Raw genomic sequence first — 19,849 nt, forward strand, 5'->3', positions numbered from 1 at the left:
GACTACATTGTTTATAAAATGAAATTCAATAATTGGTCTCATCGTAATAAGACAACTGTATGCATAATGTCAAATAAAACTGTAGTTGAAATAAAATGAAACTACAATGTATATAAAATGAAACTGAATATGTTATACAAATATAACTAATTATACTGAATAGATGTTCATTAAAAGAAACGACGTCATTTTAGACCATGTTCCACACAGCACCACAGTAAAATTTGCCTCTATTGAAAGACTCACAATAACTGATATGAACCCTTAATTTTTACAGCAAATTTTATGACGAACGGAACCATCACTCGAGCTGATATAAAGTCTACCTAGTAGTTTTGGCTGTATACAAAAGTTCAACGATAAAGTACAAGTGCATTAAAAAAAAAAGTACAAGTGCATTATGCCACCACATGCAACTATTTATTGTGAACCATCACTTGCTTGAGTTAGGTGGAAACAAGCTTCTGACATTATCAGGGAATCATAAATTGCTGAATTAAATTCGAACTTATTGATGGGTCATCACTCATCAGTCACGTCCATTCGAGGAAGGAGGAACTTAGCTTTTAACTATGACAAAATTTCAACTCGTAGGCTATATATATATATAGAAGTTGAGCGTAACACAAGTGCATTTCATCAGACCAAACAGCTATCAAGATATGGCTTTTCTTGCTGTAACATCTCTTATGAGAACGTTAGAGCTCCAGTTCCTACACCCCCAACCACGCGTTATTCTTACAAACAAAGAGCAGATTAAGTCTCTTGTTGAAAAATTTGGGCATTTGCTAGCTTTTCTTGAGGAATACGAGAAGAAAGGCAACAACCGCTCTGAGATGAAAGAGCTGACAGAAAAAATTAGAAAAGTGAGTGTGAAGGCTGAAGATGACATTGAAGCAGAGCTATTGAATGTTCATCATTATCAGGATCTGGATAAGGCTTTGCAGCGTGTTGTTGAGGACATTGAAGAGCTGATGCAGACTACAAGGAACACTAAACACCACCTTGTCAACAATCTCACACTTGGAGCTCCCTCTCAACCAACCTCAAATGTGGAGGATAATAATGCAATGGTAGGACACTCAGAAGAACTGATTAAGGTGAAGTCTCAGCTCATTGATAAGTCACTTAAACAACGCCAAGTAATGGCCATAGTTGGCATGGGTGGCATCGGCAAGACAACTTTTGCTAAAAGAATTTTTAATGACTATCCGCCGGGCAATTCTCATTTCGATATTTGTGCTTGGACAACCTTGTCCCAAGAGCATAACAAACTACAAGCTCTTACTGACCTCATTCGTTGCATCTTGGTAACGAGCAAGAAGAAAATAGGAGGTGATGATCCAGTAGACCTACTGCGCAAATGTTTATTGGGCCAGAGGTACCTTATTGTTGTCGACGACATATGGACTACCGAAGCTTGGGACGATATCCAGGGATGCTTTCCAGATGACAATAATGGTAGCCGAATATTGTTGACTACTCGGGTTAGAGAGATAGTCCAGTATGCAAATTCTGGTGAGTATTCTTATGACATGCGTTTCTTAAATTCATGTGAAGGTTGGGATTTATTTTACCAGAAGTTTTTGGCTAAAGAATTTCTGAAGAATGAATTTGAAACGATAGGGAGGAACATTGTTCAGAAATGTGTGGGTTTACCACTTACAATTGTGGTGTTAGCAGGGCTTCTCTCTACTATCAAGTCAGTAGATGAATGGGAAAATGTTGAAAGTAAAATAAATTCATTGCTGACTTTAAATCTCTCTGAACAATTTTCAAGAATACTCAATTTGAGTTACAACAGTTTGCCTAGCGATTTGAAGGGTTGTTTTTTGTATTTGGGAGTTTTTCATGAAGATTGTGAGATTCCAATTAAAAAGCTTATTAGGTTATGGATTGCAGAGGGATTTGTAGGAACCGTGAGTCATAGCAAGAGGCTAGAAGAAATAGGTAGAGATTATTTGCAAGATCTTATTGATAGATGTCTAATTATGGTTCATAGGAGAAGCTCTGATGGAAATATCAAGACTTGTAAGATGCATGATCTGTTACATGAGTTGTGCAGAAAAAAAGGTAAATTTGAGAACCTTTTGTATCTTGAAAATACGGGTAGTAGCCATCATCGCGAAATTGAATTGGATGATAGCCGTTGGTTAAGTCTTGATGTAGCAATTCCAGCTTTTCATTTGGTCATTGCCTCCGGGGAATGTCGTTCCATTTTATGTTTTAATATGGCTGTAAGCTGTGATCGTGAATGGTATTTGAAGGCCGACTCTTTTAAGAAGTTAAGAGTGTTAGACTTGAGCAAGATTAAGTTCAACAAAGGTATGCCTGCAGATATTACAGATCTTATTTTCCTAAGGTACCTAGCAATAGCCTCATGTAAGGTTCTAAACTGTATACCTTTGTGGAAGAATTGGAATCTACAGACCCTACTTGTCACAGAAGATGACAACGGTGCCCTTAGGCTGCCTCCTGGAATTTGGGACTTGCCACAGCTAAGACATCTTGAAATCTACCATCAGATTTCTATTGATCGTCCAAAAGTGATTCAAGAAGATTTGCAAACACTTTATTGGTTGTCTACCTCAGAGTGTACAAGGGAAGTGTTTCTGAGAATCCCGAATGTTAAAGAGTTGGGAATAATTGCAGGAGACGAAGCCGCCTCGCCACAGGACGGCTTAAATAATCTGTGTTGTTTAAGTCATCTTGAGAAGCTAAAAGTTCAGGGCTCTTACCATCCTTTACACATGCGTCCACAGGCCACTATTTACCCACAAACTCTTAAGAAGTTGACATTTGTGAGAACTCTTATACCATGGGAGCACATGAATTGCATTAGTAAGCTACCCAATCTGGAGGTACTTAAACTCAGAAACTTTGCCTGCGTGGGACAAGAATGGGAACTAAATGAAGAAGGTGGCTTCCCACAGTTAAAAGTTTTGCTCATTTCTATTACAAATTTGAAGGAATGGAAAGCAGATGTTGACACTCCTTTCCCAAAACTCGAACGCTTACTCTTAAGAAATTGCTTTGAGTTGAAAGAGATGCCAGAGTGGATTGAAGGTGCCATCACACTCCGGTTAATTAAGTTGGAGTATTGCTACGCTTCCCTTGTGGGTTCTGCTCAGATGATTAAAGAAGAGCAACTTGACTACGGAAATGATATGTTAGATATAATTGACTCTAATACTCGACTAGGTTTGTCTCTCAACTAATTTTTTAACTTCAATTACTACATGTTCTATCATACGAAAATTGATTTTTATGATTAAATACTAAACGAGGACCATGCTATAGAAGAAGAAGAAGAAGAAGATTCTAATGAACAAACCTATGAAGGTGAATGTGTTCGCCATGGTTTAACTGTAAGTTTCGTTGGCTCTTCCATAGCTTGTGTACCCCTTGAATCAATGTATGTAATAGTGAAAAATTAATTTCCTCATTAGATCTGGATCACATGTAAACAACATTAATTATAACCATTTTGTTTTGTGCAGAGCCTTTGGTTTGAAGCAAGGAGGCTAAGGATCGGATGGGGTGATGATACTAGGTATTGGATTTGGACAAGGGACTCTGAATTTGGGTATGTACTTATGGGTAAAATTTAAGAATTGGATTGTTCCTAGCTAGCTCTATCTGAGATGATTAATATAATTATATTTTGTACAGATGTGAGGTTGCGAAACTTGAAAAAGTTAGCTGGTTCGAAATCAGATTAAACTTTAACGTTGGGTGCTTATCTAAGATGACATGTTATTCTGCCTACCTTGTTTTCAAGCTTGAAAGCGGGCGCTATCGAGATGTCAACACAGCATTGGCAGGTGTGAGATATGAGAAGGACAAGGCCATATACGGTGGTTATCGACTAGCAGGTGTGAGATATGAAAAGTCCATATACGGTTGGATGCTTGGAGAGAATCGACACTCTCAGGTCTTTCTAGCAAAGACAAAATCTTATGGGGACTGTGGTCGGTTTCCTGACAACCGCTCTGATGGGTGGATGGAGATTAAGCTCGGAAACTTTTACGTTAGTAGTGGGAATGAAGGTGAAGTTGAATTGCAACTGTGGCATGTATCAGACCAGTTCTGGAAGTCTGGTTTTATAGTGAGGGGCATTGAAGTTCGACCATTAAATGAAGGACAAGAAAGCTAGCTGTTGAGTCTCACTATATCACCCAATGTCTTTAATTTACTGGCCGGTGTTGTGTTTGTCTTATTATTTTCTGCATTCCTATTTCAGTTTCTCGGGCAATTATTGTATTTATAATAAGTACTAATCTGTGTGTTGTGATACTTATTTATGTTCATGCTTTTGAGTATACTTTTAGAACTATGCAATGCTGCACTGCTAGTTGACTTTGCACAAATGTAGTGATCGAGGGACAGAATTCCATGTTGTACTTCTCAGTTATATATATATATATATATATATATATATATATATATATAGCCCGTAAGGGCAGCCTGAGTGGCATGACCAAGACGCTCGCGGCCGTGAGGTCCTGAGTTCGAAATCGTCTGTCACCCGGGTTTGAGCCGGTCAGCTGGTTAACCTCCTTGTGGTCCTTTGCCGGCTAGAATCGCAGAGCGAGGGTTTACTCACATACTCGGAAGAGGAGTGGGGTTTGCCTCGATAAACCCAATATATATATATATATATATAGTTAGTGTAACACCCCAATTTTCTCCTCTTACATCCCTCAACTTCCATCGGATTCAGAGCTCATCGGGCTACATGAACCACAATCCCTGTCTACATCACCGAGCTCATCGGGCCTCAACTTCCATCCTATCCACCGAGCTCATCGGGCCTCAAACTTCCATCCTATCGGGCCTCAAACTTCCATCCTATTCACCGAGCTCATCGGGCCTCAACTTCCATCCTATTCACCGAGCTCATCGGGCCTCAAACTTCCATCCTAAACTTCCATCCTATTCACCGAGCTCATTGGGCCTCAACTTCCATCCTATTCAGAGCTCATCGGGCTACAGGAACCAACCCTACATCTGTTAACAGAAAACGGGCCTCAACTTCCATCCTATTCAGAGCTCATCGGGCTACAGGGGCTACAGGAACCAACCCTACATCTGTTAACAGAAAACGGGCCTCAACTTCCATCCTATTCAGAGCTCATCGGGCTACATCGGGCTACAGGAACCAACCCTACATCTGTTAACAGAAAACACATTGAATCTGTTAACAGAAAACACATTGAAGTGTAGTTAGCGCGACGGCTAAGTAACAGGATCGGGCCTCAACTTCCATCCTATTCACCGAGCTCATCGGGCCTCAAACTTCCATCCTATTCACCGAGCTCATCGGGCCTCAACTTCCATCCTATTCAGAGCTCATCGGGCTACAGGAACCAACCCTACATCTGTTAACAGAAAACACATTGAAGTGTAGTTAGCGCGACGGCTAAGTAAGGAAATCCATTGCCACTTAAAAGTAGACAAAGGTTTGAAAACATAATAATTTGAAAGCTTTATAAAGTTTTTCCCATGATTTGAAAATCCACCTGCAACCAAATGATTCATAGATAGTATAGTAGCGTATATACGTTAAATCACGTAAAGCTTTTCTCAAATAAGAATAATGGCATAACTGCCGCTCAAAATCATTTTCACGTCTCAACATCAAGTGAATTTGCACAACCATACTTGACATCTTCACAATATCTCATTTCTCAGACATCAATCGTCTAGTTTCTTGGAACTAGTATCATACATCTCATCAGACATTGGTGCAACTTTTACTTGTGGAAAACTCGACATAGTTTCATTTCAAAGTATGAGGCCTTATAGGAAATGTTGAATATTCCTTGTCGTTGACCGATTGAACCTGGAACAGGGGCTTGCGGTCCTTACCCAAGTTCTCTTCTCGGTTCCTTGGACGATGGTTCATTAGAATGGCCCCTAGTGTGGCCCCGCCTAGGTCCATTAAAATGACACCAACCCGGAGACGACGGAGTCAATACGCTTAAGTGTGCACACCCCCACAGTCTAGCCATACATGAGTGACGTAGAGACTCGGCGAATAGACTTCGCCTAAGTACGAATACAACCGTACATATTTCAATGACAACCTTCGGTAATTATAGCCCGAGGTAAAAGACAACAAGGCCCTCGTAACTTCTTGAAACTAAGGTTTTATTCATTTTAACATCATTTTCTCATCATACCCACGTAAAGTACCCACTCACTAAAAGTGGTATTTTCCCTCAAAATAAGGTTTTGACAACCTGTCCACCAAAATAGCATACGTTCTGCAACGTAAGTTTTATAAACATTTTTACTTTCCCAAAGGCTTTTCAAACGTAGTTCAAGTACGAGCAAAATTTGGAAGAAAACAAAGTTGAGAAAATACTGAACACAAGCTGGTCACTCATCGGATACTTATATATTTTCTACTAACACTACATATATCTATTCCCAATACTTATTCCTTATCATGAATCTCAGTTCATCTTACAATCCAATCATCATCGGTGATCCATAATCATGGTTCCACCATTAATTAAGAATAGATAGTTGTCCTTGTCACTATCGTCATCAACAACTTCCACTATCATCAACACCATTATAACTTAAGGAAATTACACATCCATAATCGATACTTAGTCACCCATAATCCAACAATTAACCTTAATCATTCTTAAGCATTAATTATTGTCATTAGTAACTACTAACCTTGTAACCCATCATCGACAACAAGTCAACAACCTTATAACATCATTATCAAGTCATCGAAAGCATTAACACCGCTATTAACCATAATCCATAATTATCCATTAATCTAAACCATTAAATTCATAATCACCAATTCATAACTCATGTAACATAATTATAGCATTATATATCACCACCATAATTATAATTCAACATCTTAGCTCAACAACATAATGACATCACCATCCTCAATAACGTCATCCATCATTCCATCATCCTCATTTAATTCCATCACTAATCCAATCTTAATCATAATCCTTATAAGCTCATAACCTTCATAACTTTCCTTATTTATTAATAAGAATAATAGTTCCTAATCACCATTATCAATAATCACCACCCTTAACCATAATTCATAATTGATTTCAAACCTTAAATCACTAAACCATAACTCATAATTAGACCACAATTTCTCCCTTCAACAACTCACCCATCTATAATTAACATAAACCTTTATTCATTAGTCCAACATTATCCTCATCACTAGGCTTCAACGTGAACCAAAACACCAATCTACATCATAATCTTAGCATCCTCTCATTACTCAATAATCACCATAATTAATCCTTAAGTACTTTTAATCATTACCTTAATCCACCATCATTAATTAACAAACTCATTAAACAACCCATGATACTCATTCATCCTGAATCTATAATCATTCTCATAACCTCTTAGGTTCATTACAACCCCATCATCTAAACATCAATAATAATAATCAAAGCTTAAACAATTTGATCTTACTCTCGAACCTAGTGGACTCCACTGGACGCGCGTCCAGGGCCGCGTCCAACACGTTCCGCCTATTCTGGACAGTAATTCAGCTTGGCGCAGTCCGAAAGATTGAGCCGGTAAAAATAGTTCCCGAACTCTTTTTCACTTGAAATTTTTATGGTAGAACCCCAACTTATAGTAATTGATGTTCATAAAAAGTTTTGGTCATTTTGGTTCGCGAATAAACACAGAAAATTCCATTTTTGCCCTTGGCAGTGTGCTGTCCGAAATTTTCCTCTCTGGACCAGTTTTGGAGAAAAATTCGAAAACCATACTTATACTACTCCGATCATTATGAAATTTTATATACGGGTTCTACACTTATAGAACTACATCTCTAAAAAAATAGGATCAAAATACCTTACCAATTTTTCCCAATAAATCTCGGAAGTTACTGCCAGAATCTATCTTGACTTTTCAATATTTTCATAAGTAAGCCTATATGGACATAATCATAACATATACAAGCATATACATCCATATATTTCAACCAAACAATCAATTATCCAATTTCAAGTGACTAAACCAACTTAAGGGATTTCTTACCTCTTTGATAGCATTATAACACCATAAGATGGATTTTGGATCTTTTCCCCAAATTTCACCTTAAACCCTAGGATCAAAATCAACACCATAACAACATAATTTAAGAAATCTTAACTTAGATTCATGATCTAGGAAGGAAAACAAAGCTTTTGAACCGATTAAAATAGAAATTTACCGAACAATTTGTGATCGGAGCTTGAAACTTGCTTCTCTCTCTCTCTCTCTCTCTCTCTCTCTCTCTCTCTCTCTCTCTCTCTCTCTCTCTCTCTCTCTCTCTCTCTCTCTCTCTCTCTCTCTCTCTCTCTCTCTCTCTCTCTCTCTCTCTCTCTCTCTCTCTCTCTCTCTCTCTCTCTCTCTCTCTCTCTCTCTCTCTCTCTCTCTCTCTCTCTCTCTCTCTCTCTCTCTCTCTCTCTCTCTCTCTCTCTCTCTCTCTCTCTCTCTCTCTCTCTCTCTCTCTCTCTCTCTCTCTCTCTCTCTCTCTCTCTCTCTCTCTCTCTCTCTCTCTCTCTCTCTCTCTCTCTCTCTCTCTCTCTCTCTCTCTCTCTCTCTCTCTCTCTCTCTCTCTCTCTCTCTCTCTCTCTCTCTCTCTCTCTCTCTCTCTCTCTCTCTCTCTCTCTCTCTCTCTCTCTCTCTCTCTCTCTCTCTCTCTCTCTCTCTCTCTCTCTCTCTCTCTCTCTCTCTCTCTCTCTCTCTCTCTCTCTCTCTCTCTCTCTCTCTCTCTCTCTCTCTCTCTCTCTCTCTCTCTCTCTCTCTCTCTCTCTCTCTCTCTCTCTCTCTCTCTCTCTCTCTCTCTCTCTCTCTCTCTCTCTCTCTCTCTCTCTCTCTCTCTCTCTCTCTCTCTCTCTCTCTCTCTCTCTCTCTCTCTCTCTCTCTCTCTCTCTCTCTCTCTCTCTCTCTCTCTCTCTCTCTCTCTCTCTCTCTCTCTCTCTCTCTCTCTCTCTCTCTCTCTCTCTCTCTCTCTCTCTCTCTCTCTCTCTCTCTCTCTCTCTCTCTCTCTCTCTCTCTCTCTCTCTCTCTCTCTCTCTCTCTCTCTCTCTCTCTCTCTCTCTCTCTCTCTCTCTCTCTCTCTCTCTCTCTCTCTCTCTCTCTCGAATTGAGGATGAAGATGAAGAAATGGGACTTTGCTTTCATCTTATCACAATATATATATATATATACGAAATATGATCTATATATATATAATAATAATAATAATAATAATAATAATAATAATAATATATATGGATACTTATCCACACTTATATATAATAATAATATTACTAATAATAATAATAAAAAAATATGGATGAATCTTATCTCATAAGCTTGGTACCAAAATATTAATATTAATATTTTTGCACAAAATAATCCTTTGAGATAAAATTTTTACAATAGGTTAATTTCAAACAACATCTGGACCCCTTTTAAAACAATAACTTGAGTTGAAATATGTTGGTCCAGAGTTCGCGAAACAACCTTTGTTTTGAAAGGTACATAATTATAAAGAAATATTCTTAAAGAATATTAGATTTAATAATAAATCTGAAATAATCTCAATATGAAAATAAATTTTGGGTTTTAAAATTTCGGGGTATCACAGTTAAGATCATATGAGATCACTTGTTTAGGTAAGATCGTGAGATCAAATCTTGTGCATCCATGTAATAATTTAATGGTCTAGATTGATTTAAAATTCTAAGTTGAAATGTGTGTGAACAGTGATAAAATAATGTGTGCGAACCGTGATTAAGTGTGTGCGGACGTTGATTAAATGTGTGCGAACGGAGTGGGTGTGTCAAACAATCTAGACCATCAAAATTTTTAGATTGATGTACAAGATTTGATCTCAAAATATTTTAATGGTCTAGATTGATTAAAATTCCAAGGTGAAGTGTATGCGAACGGTGATTAAATGTGTGCGAACGGAGTATGTGTCAATCAATCTAGACCATTAAAAATTATTACATGGATGCACAAGATCTGATCTTACGATCTTACCTAAACAAGTGATCTCATTGGAACCCTACCAATTTTTTATTATATATAATTTATTTTATATTATATATTTGATACAATCATATTGTAAAAATTATACTACATTAGATGGCTCTTAATGTACAAATAATAAACTAATGTGGTTAGGAGTAATAATTTAATTAATTTGATTAATTTTGAATCAACCTATTTGAATTTTTATTTGAGCAATTCTTACCTAATCAACCAAAAAAATATACTTAGCTTTAACTATTAATTGGTCCATTACCAATTTTTTATTATATATAATTTATTTTATATTATATATTTGATACAAGCATATTGTAAAAATTGTACTACATTGTATGGCTATGTATAAATAATAGACTATTGTCGTTAGGGTAGTCATTCAATTAATTTGATTAATTTTGAATCAAATTTAGGGAAGAAGACGCCTTATTGATAAAAGAACAAGCTCCCTAGGAATGACATTCTTACGCCGAAGGAGGCAATAGGGTAGTAGCTCGTGACGTCCCAAAAAATATTGAGTTGGGTTGCTAATTGGTGATATTAGATTTTATTACGTCACTTTTTTAATGTAAGTGTGGATTTTGTACACAATCAGTAAATTTTACCGCTCATATTGTTAAACCATATTATTTCGATAATTCAACAAGCGTATTAATAGTTAGCAAATCAACAAACTTTATATTTTAGACCGACGCACCTTAAATTTCAATAATTGACGCACCTTAAGTTTGACTAATACGGAAATGACCAAATTACCACCGCGTTTTTTTAAATCATTATTAATTCATGACATTGATTTTGGCAAGATCAATAGCTCTTATCTCACCGCACATTTCACCTGAACACATTCACCGCATTTGATCTATATATATATATATATATATATAACAACAATAATAATAATAATCTGATTATAGGAATTTGGATTCCAATTTGTGAAATCCCTAAACTGTACTGAACATTTGAATTGCTCTAGTGTTCGTAATAATCTGAGTATAGGAATTTCGTTTCCAATTTGTGAAATACCTAAGCTGAGTATAGGAATTTGGATTCCAATTTGTGAAATTCCTAAGCTAAATATTTGAATACAACGTATGATTCAGTGAATTGGATTTTTTTTTATTTATGATGCTATTTTGATGTTTCCAATTTGTTTAGCTTAGGAATTTTGGTTTCCAATTTGTGAAATATCTAAGCCAATCGTATTCAGCAATTGATCCTTCTGGTATCTCCAACGTATGATTATAATTTTATTAAATCTTTTTGAAATATATTATCCGTACTAAACATATATATTTTAATTTTAAAAATATTGATATGACAAATTAGTAAGATAAGTGATAGTGAAACTTATTTGTTACAAAAGAACGTTTAAAATGAGTGATTATAAAATGTATTTTCATCCTTTCAAAAAAATAAAATGTATTTTCACAATTACATTCATTTTAAGTGGCACTAACTAGTTGAATTTTAAGTGACCACAATATTTAATACTTAGTTCACACCAAATTACTTGACACCAACTTGAATGCAATTTTAGTGGCAAACATTGATTACAACATAACTTCACACAATATTCATCTATTTAATTATACTGACAAAGTAATTGTAACAACTAATTACTCGTCACAATTATCATAAATTAGTGACAAAACTTGAAATAAAAACAATTATTGTCACAATTTAGTAATTCTTGTTACGAAATTATAGGGCGTCACAAATATTTGTAACAATTTCATCACAAAAAATGGCAATATTAGTGACAACAGTATTTTTCTCACAATTATTTCTCATTTCTAATGGTACGACCCAATTGTATTTTTATTGACAAAAAAATGTTGTCACAAATATTATAAACAAGAGTGACCAACAACTATTTGTCACAAAAAGTACAAAAACTTGTGTCCACATTATATTTTGTCACAATTACATTCGTTCCCGCCATAATTATAATGCCGCCAAAATGCAAATACATTTAGTGACAACAAATAGTGACAATGCATGTTACGACACTATTATGCTAGTAATAGTGACAACTTAATCGTAACAAATACTTACTTGTCACAATTACCATATTATTCGTGACCAAAAATCATATCATCACAATTATCCCATATAATAGTGTTGAATTATTTTTTTGGTCACAAGAAGGGTATTATTTGTGACTAAATTACAAAGTGTCACAGACAATTTGTCACTAAATGTCTACATTCTTGTAGTAATGAAATTTGATGGTTCGTGTTACATGCATGATCATGTTACTGAGATGTTAAGCTTAGTAGCAAAATTAAGGTTCATGGAAATGGAAGTGAGTGATACTTTCATTGTTCAATTTATTTTAAATTCTTTGCCTCACGAATATGAGACATTCTAAGTGAACTATAATTCCATTAAAGATAAGTGGAAGCTCGAATTGTGATATCTACTATTTTATACAATAATTCACCCCTTATTTGAGTTGTTTTTATGCTTATTTTCTTTATCCTAGTGAAATTGAGAATTGTTTGTGTGTTATATTGTCACAAGGGTTGAATTATCCACAAGGAGCAGCAAAGGAAGAATTTTGGAACATTTTGGACAAGTTTTGAAAGAAAAGGAAATTACCAAGGAAGAATATGAAACAAGAATAAGAATTGGAAAAGAATTGGAATTTGTCTCATGGGCCCAAGGCCCATCTATCTCCTATATATTCTACATATTCTCTACAATTTAAGGAGTTCCCAACCCTAGTTAGTTTTAGTTTATTTTTCCCCTTCTCTTTATATTTCCCTAGCATAGTTTAGATTAGTTTTATATTAGATTATTTAATTTCAAGCTTGGAATCTCGGATTGAAGTTGGATTTGTTCTTCATCAGTAAAGTTCTCTTATTCCTTTATTTACTTTCTTCTCAGATTTCTTGCAATGTTTATGGTTATTTATTATTGCTTTGTTTTGTTTACTTTTATGATGCATGAGTAGTTAGTTTTTGGGTTTGGATTAGGGTCCTATTGCTATTCTTGATGCTAGATTTGTGATTATTGCATAAAGCGAAATAATTGTTTACCTAGGGTTTATGTTTGAGTTGGATTATATTTTCCTCTTATTGATAATTGATGCGCAGCTTTTATTGATTTGTTTTGGAGAGAATTTCATCACAACGAAAGTTGGGTGAAAGACTCAGCCTAACCAATTTCAACCCAATTTTTCCTACTATGAGAATAGGGGTAATTTGGGGGCTTATAATGCTTTTGTGTTTTAAGGTTAAGATTGATGCATCACGAAAGTGAGGCAATCTTAGCCTAATTCTTGTTATTGATTACGAAAGTAGCTAACTTGAATTCTTGAGTGCATTGCCAATAAATCCCTTGGTTAATTGTTTTTCCCTAATTTTGAGATTGTTAGAGCATCAATAATGCAATACCCCTAATCTGACCCCACTCTTTTATCATATAGTTTATCCCTTATTTATTTTGCATTATTTTATTTTCATTCTTTAATCTTAGTTTGCTTGGATTCTAGTGAATTCCAATATTTTAGTGCCTAGAATTCTACATATCATACAAGTACGTGCCATAGTCCCAATCCTCAGCGGAATGACATTTTACACCCTCTTTTACACTCACAATTATACTCATCAAATTGCATAAAATGCTAACCCGAGAGGAAAAAAAAAGGCTTAAGGGACAAGGGATTCACTCAAGTAATCTCATCAGTTAGTTAAGGGTCGGTAAAAAGTTTGGAAAGAAGAATCAGAAAGGTAAGAAAAGACCAATGAAAACTAATGAGACCTCTTCTCAAATCTACAAAAAGGAACACAAGAATAACAAGTGTCATTTCTGCAAGAAATTTGGACATTTTCATAAAGATTTCCTTAAGCGTAAGGCATAGTTCTAAAAGAGAGGTATACATTTTATATCAGTATGTTGCAAATCAAATTTAACCGAAGTTTCTTATAATACTTGGTGGATTGATTCTGGTTCCACTACTCATGTTTCGAATACTATGCAAGGATTCCTTATGACCCAAACCATAAAGCCAAATGAGAAATTTGTGTTCATGGGGAACATATATAATTAAAGCTCTCTAGTAGAAGCCATTGGAACTTATCGTTTAATTTTAGATATTGGACATCATTTAGATTTGTTTGAGACTCGTTATGTTCCTTAAGTTTCTAGGAATTTAATTTCATTGTCAAAACTGGACACTTATGGTTTTTCTTTAAAGTTTGGAAATGGTCGTTTCAGTTTATTCAAACATAATCATTTTATTGGTTCTGATATTCTTTCTGATGGTTTGCACAAATTAAATCTTGACAATCTTTTTGCTGAAATTCTTTTAACCCTACATCATAGTATTGGAACTAAACGAAGTTTAGTGGATGAAAGATCAGCTTACTTGTGGCATAAACGCTTGAGTCACATTTTCAAGGAAATGATTCAAAGACTTGTAAAGAATGAAATTCTTCCTGAATTGAATTTTACTGATCTCGGTATTTGTGTAGATTGTATTAAAAGAAAACATTCAAACCACACAAATAATAATGTAGCCATAAGAAGTACACAGCTCATTGAAATTATACAAAGTGATATATGTGGTTTCTTGACATTCCAACTTTTGGAAAAGAAAAATATGTCATCACATTTATTGATGATTTTTCACGTTATGGTTATGTCTATTTGTTGCATGAAAAATCTCAATTAATAAATGCCTTAAAGATATTTGTGGAAGAGGTTGAAAGACAATTAGACATAAATGTGAAGATTATAAGATGATATGGGTGGTGAATATTATGGAAAGTATAATGAAAGTGAACAATGCCTTGGTCCATTTGCTAAATTTCTTGAAAAACGTGGTATTTGTGCTCAATACACAATGCTTGGAACACCGCAACAAAATGGTGTTGCAGAGAGGTGTAATCGAACCTTAATGGAAATGGTTAGGAGTATGATGAGTTATTCTTCTTGACAAGGACTTTTTTCACGGGTCCATCAATTATCAAATCACAGTATAGAGTTTAGATATCGTTCCACTGGAGATGGCTCTTGTAATGTTAGGAATTGATGCAAGGTGGAGTTAAGCACAAGCTAAAACTATTCTTATAGAAGCTAGGCCTATCGTTAAAGAGTTGGGTTGATATGATTAAGCAAAAGACAAATTAAACAAGGACCGGGACTTGGTTGATTCGAGCTAAGATACCAATTATTCTATTTAGGATTAGGGGATTAAAACAAGGCATAGGGTAAGTGAGATGCACAAAAATGTCCAAATACCACTCTCGTAGCTATTTGGACTTGCAACCTCACTATGAACTCCACTCTCGTGACAATCCATCCTAAAGTTGCCTAAACAAGAACACAAAGCATAAATACTCCTTAATACCCGAAATACTCTCGTATTAGGCATTAAGTGTGTGAATGTGTGGCTAGTGTACAAGCTCTACTCTCGTAGCAACAAACACACTCCAAAACATGCATATAAAAGGGATCCAACAATTATACACAATATCATCACAAATCCAAGTCACACAACTAACCCTAGAATACCCAAATAATCCCCTTTATGCAATACAACTTATTTAGGCATCAATAGCAAGAAATCAAACCAAATCCTAGTCCCAAATGGTTTAGCTACTCATAATATAACAATAGATGCAAAACATTAAAGAAGTAAATCAAAGCATAAAGAGAGATTAAAAGGAGAAATAGATAAGAAGAACTTCACTATTGAGCTTTTGGATCCAACTTTTGCAATGTTTTTGATGCTTGGAAGTGAAAGGAAACTAGTATTCTACCCTATTCTATGCTATTCTAAACAAACCCTAGCTAGGAAATAAAGATAAAATGAGAGATGGCTTTTTGGGGTGGAAAAATCCCCATTTAAAGTGTAAAAAACGCGATGCAGAGTAGTGCAGAGTGCTGGCCACGACCGTGGCCACGGTTGTGGGCACCAGGCAGTGTGCACTGCCTTGTGGCCACGGGTCTGGCCACGACCGTGGCCAGACTTGTGGCCACCGGGCAGTGCTCCTGTGCACAATGTTCGACTTCTAGGCCATTTTTGACCCCCGAACCATTTGAATTTGTGTATATGGTCTCATCAAAGTTGTAGCCCTTTAAGTTAGCTTTCCAATGATATAAAGAACACTTGATTTGGACATTCCTACGAAGAGATATGGCTAAAAAACTGAGCAGTGGACGAATTGTGCGGGAATCTCAACTTCTTGCTCTTTTGCTCCAATTTTGCCTTTGTTTGTCCAAATGACCAAGACCATTAAAAACACCATAATTTGGCTCTCTTAGAGGTGTTTCTCTCATCTTCATAGCTTTTCATTGGCTCCCATTGACTCTACATGCATCCGAAATGCTCCATCATTGGCTCCCATTGACTCTACATGCATCCGAAATGCTCCAAAAATCATTCAATTCATCTATACATGCATCCGAAATGCTCCAAAAATCATTCAATTCATCTAAATCACCAAGAATTGGGCCTAAACACACAAATGAATCAAATGAGAACATTTTGGGAAAATTATAGCAAATGACAAGGATTATAAACTTAAATGCAAGGTGAAAACATGAACATTTTGGCACTTATCACTTCTTTACCCTTATCATTGTGGACATATGCTTTAAAAACCGCCGCTTATTTATTAAATAGGGTTCCTAGCAAGGCAGTTTCAAAAACACATTTTGAACAGGAAGGAAACCCAACTTAAGGCACCTTCATATTTGCGGATGCCCGGCAGAGATACGCATTTAATTTATAATCCACATGAAAAGAAATTGGACACAAGAATAACTAGTGGAATTTTCATTGGTTATCCAGATAAATCTAAAGGGTATAGATTTTATTGTCCTAGCCATATTACAAGAATTGTTGAAACTGGAAATGCCAAGTTCATTGAGAATGATAACATAAGTGGGAGTGTTGAACCACGAAAAGTGAAACTTAAAGAAGTTATGGAGCAAATGGAAATGAAAAAGATTTCGTATGCATCTGTCATTGGGAGTTTGATGTATGCCCAAACATGTACCCGACCAGACATTAACTTTGCTATCGGGATGCTTGGTAGATATCAAAGCAATCCTGGTATGGATCACTAGAAGGCTGCAAAGAAGGTGTTAAGATACTTACAAAGCACAAAGGAGCACATGCTTACTTATAAGCGGTCTGATTACCTTGAGGTGACAGGATACACAGATTCAGATTTTGCCGGGTGTTTGGACACAAGGAAGTCCACATTTGGATATCTATTCCTTTTAGCCGAGGGGGCTATCTCTTGGAAAAGTGTGAAGCACACTGTCATTGCTACGTCCACTATAGAAGCTAAGTTTGCATTGTGGCATGTTTTATGGCCACAAATCATGGATTGTAGCTGCGAAATTTTATTTCCGGACTTAAAATTGTCGACAGTATTGCCAAGCCGCTGAAATTTGTTGTGATAAAGCCACAATAGTCTTCTTTTCTAAAAATGACAAGTATACAAGTGGTGTTAAACATATTGATTTGAAGTATCTTGCCATTAAAGAAGATGTTTGGGAACGAAGAGTATCATTGAACATATTAGCAGATTAATGATTGCAGACCCATTAACTAAAGCCTTGCCACCAAAGGCATTTAATGAGCATGTTGAGATAATGGCTTATTGAAAACTATTAACATTATTGTTAAGGTTTGTGTTTTTGATATATTTGATACTTGTAGCTCAATATAGTTTCGTTTCTGTATTAAGTATCCTGTTTAGTTTTGAAATATATATACATAAATGTTTTATGTCAATATGAACAGGATTTGTATTTGACAAAGTCATTATCATCGTGGACCATAATGAAAAATATCATTATGAATCATATTGAGTTTGAAATTAATATTGTGATACATCGAAGGGACTGCGTTAAATTAGTGACGTATTACCGTCATGATTCTTATTAGTTTCTAATTGAAAGATGACTCATGTTCTAACCAACATAACGAAGGAATTAGCTTATACTATGCATATTATGTTTCATGTTTATTATTAAATTTATGATTTATGAACCAAGTGGGAGAATGTTAAAATAATTATTATTCTTGTATGACTCATGCATTATTATTATTTTATGGCTCATAAATATCTATTTAAATTTAAAAATAAAATAGTTCTATTATTGATCAGTTAAAGATAAATAGCAGTTTCAACTGCTCAGATAACTTCTCACGTTGATGGAACTGTGAGCTAGTTTTTAATTAACAATTCAGAGACTCTGGTCTTCTCCCCAACCTTCTGTAAAAACTAGAATTCTCTCCATCAGAGTTCTTAAATTAATGGAATGCTCAAGGTCTAGAGGGGGAAATCAAGTCTCCAATTCAAGCATGGTAGGAAATTAAAAGCATGGAACCAGGCATGCATGTTAAACATTAATTAAATCACTGTGTGTGAAAATCATGTGTCTTGAAGATCTCGTATGCTTAGGAGTTAGTGTTACATATCACACATCACATTTAGTTTGGGCGGCACCCATGCTGCACCCTTAATTAGGAACCTAATAACAATAAAAGAAGATCGAAAAAATCCTTAGCTAGCTGAAACCAAGCTAAAATGTTAAGCTGGCTCACGAAACATAGTCTAAGAAAATGTAAATGTTAAATCAGTATCAAATTAAACTAATTAATCAAAGTTGACAATATCTTAGAGAAATCTCAATAGGAGTAGTTTTTTTTTTTTTTTTTTGTGATTTTTGAAATGCGAATTAGGAGATAGAGGAGAGGAAGAAGAAGGAAAAAGAGGAAATTTCTTTTCTTTTTTTTTTAAAAAAAAAAGAAAAAGAAGCAAGTATGATGCAAAAAAAAAAAGGGAAAAAACAAACATAGCATGCAGTTAACGCGTCCGACCGGATGTTAGCAAGCTTGCGCCTCTATTCTCCACTTTTTCTCTCCTGTTGGACCTCCAAAAAACTGATCTCTTGCCGGAAATCCCCAATTCTTCTCTCTCCTCCACATAAGTTATATGTACTCCTCAAAATCTAAGCAAAAATCACTATTGTGGTTGCTTTTAGTTCAAGTAATTAATTTAGAATAATTTTTTGTAAGTCTGTATTATGTAAAACGGGTAATACTTTTTAACATTTTAACTAATTTAATTAAATGCATCTTACGTGAAATGATTTCACACAATACCTACTCTTAGATTTAAGTGACTCATTAGTTACAATTGTAAATATTTATAAATAATAGTAGTTGTTATTCATAGTGTAAGTAGTGTATGTTCATATGGTTCAATAATTGATGTATGTATTCCAGGACTAGACAAAGCACAGGACAATGAAGCAATAAAGAGAATGTACATCATTTCCCAATATAACCAACTGCCATCCAACCACACCTCACAACGGCAAATTATTGTGCGGAGGATGTTCTACACAAGACTGTATCAATCATTATAAAAAGTACATTTTAAATATTTTTAAAATACATTATTCGTGTACTGAATGTACATTATTATACAAAATAATATACTTTCAGCGCTCAAATAATGTATTTTTCTTAAATACAATGTTATTTTGAATACATTAAAAGTACATTATCTATGTATTGAATGTACAGTATTTGATAGTATGGATGGTCTACACAGTTGTATGGACCATAGTCCACACAATAATGATTCCTCACAAGCCTACCCTTACCCCAACAAAGATTACAATGTAGTACATTGTAATTGGCATCACCCTTGTGAACTTTGTTTTCTGGGTGACAAAGAAAATTCGAAATCATTATCTAAGAGTGTATATTAAGTAAACTACGCAACTAATTTAAGCAGTGGAATCGAATTTGTAAAGTTATGATTACTAAGTCAAC

General features: G+C 35.3%; 1 protein-coding gene across 1 annotated transcript; it reads left to right on the forward strand.

The window, feature by feature from the left end:
* The first annotated feature begins 662 nt into the window (after positions 1-662).
* Positions 663-4,328, forward strand: LOC116005875 (putative late blight resistance protein homolog R1A-3). Its single transcript, XM_031246110.1, has 4 exons — positions 663-3,201; positions 3,301-3,368; positions 3,501-3,586; positions 3,673-4,328. Exons 1-4 carry the CDS (start codon positions 663-665, stop codon positions 4,154-4,156), a joined length of 3,177 nt encoding a protein of 1,058 aa, XP_031101970.1. The 3' UTR covers positions 4,157-4,328.
* Positions 4,329-19,849: the final 15,521 nt, after the last annotated feature.

This window comes from Ipomoea triloba, chromosome 15, assembly GCF_003576645.1.
Source record: "Ipomoea triloba cultivar NCNSP0323 chromosome 15, ASM357664v1".
Lineage (NCBI taxonomy): Eukaryota > Viridiplantae > Streptophyta > Magnoliopsida > Solanales > Convolvulaceae > Ipomoea > Ipomoea triloba.

What these genes read in the sequence shown, in the direction of transcription:
- LOC116005875 (XM_031246110.1), top strand. Translation starts at nt 663, where the DNA reads ATGGCTTTTCTTGCTGTAACATCTCTTATGAGAACGTTAGAGCTCCAG. An exon ending in GTGTTCGCCATGGTTTAACT is followed by an intron (nt 3,369 to 3,500) that starts GTAAGTTTCGTT and finishes TGTTTTGTGCAG; the next exon opens with AGCCTTTGGTTTGAAGCAAG. An exon ending in ACAAGGGACTCTGAATTTGG is followed by an intron (nt 3,587 to 3,672) that starts GTATGTACTTAT and finishes TATTTTGTACAG; the next exon opens with ATGTGAGGTTGCGAAACTTG.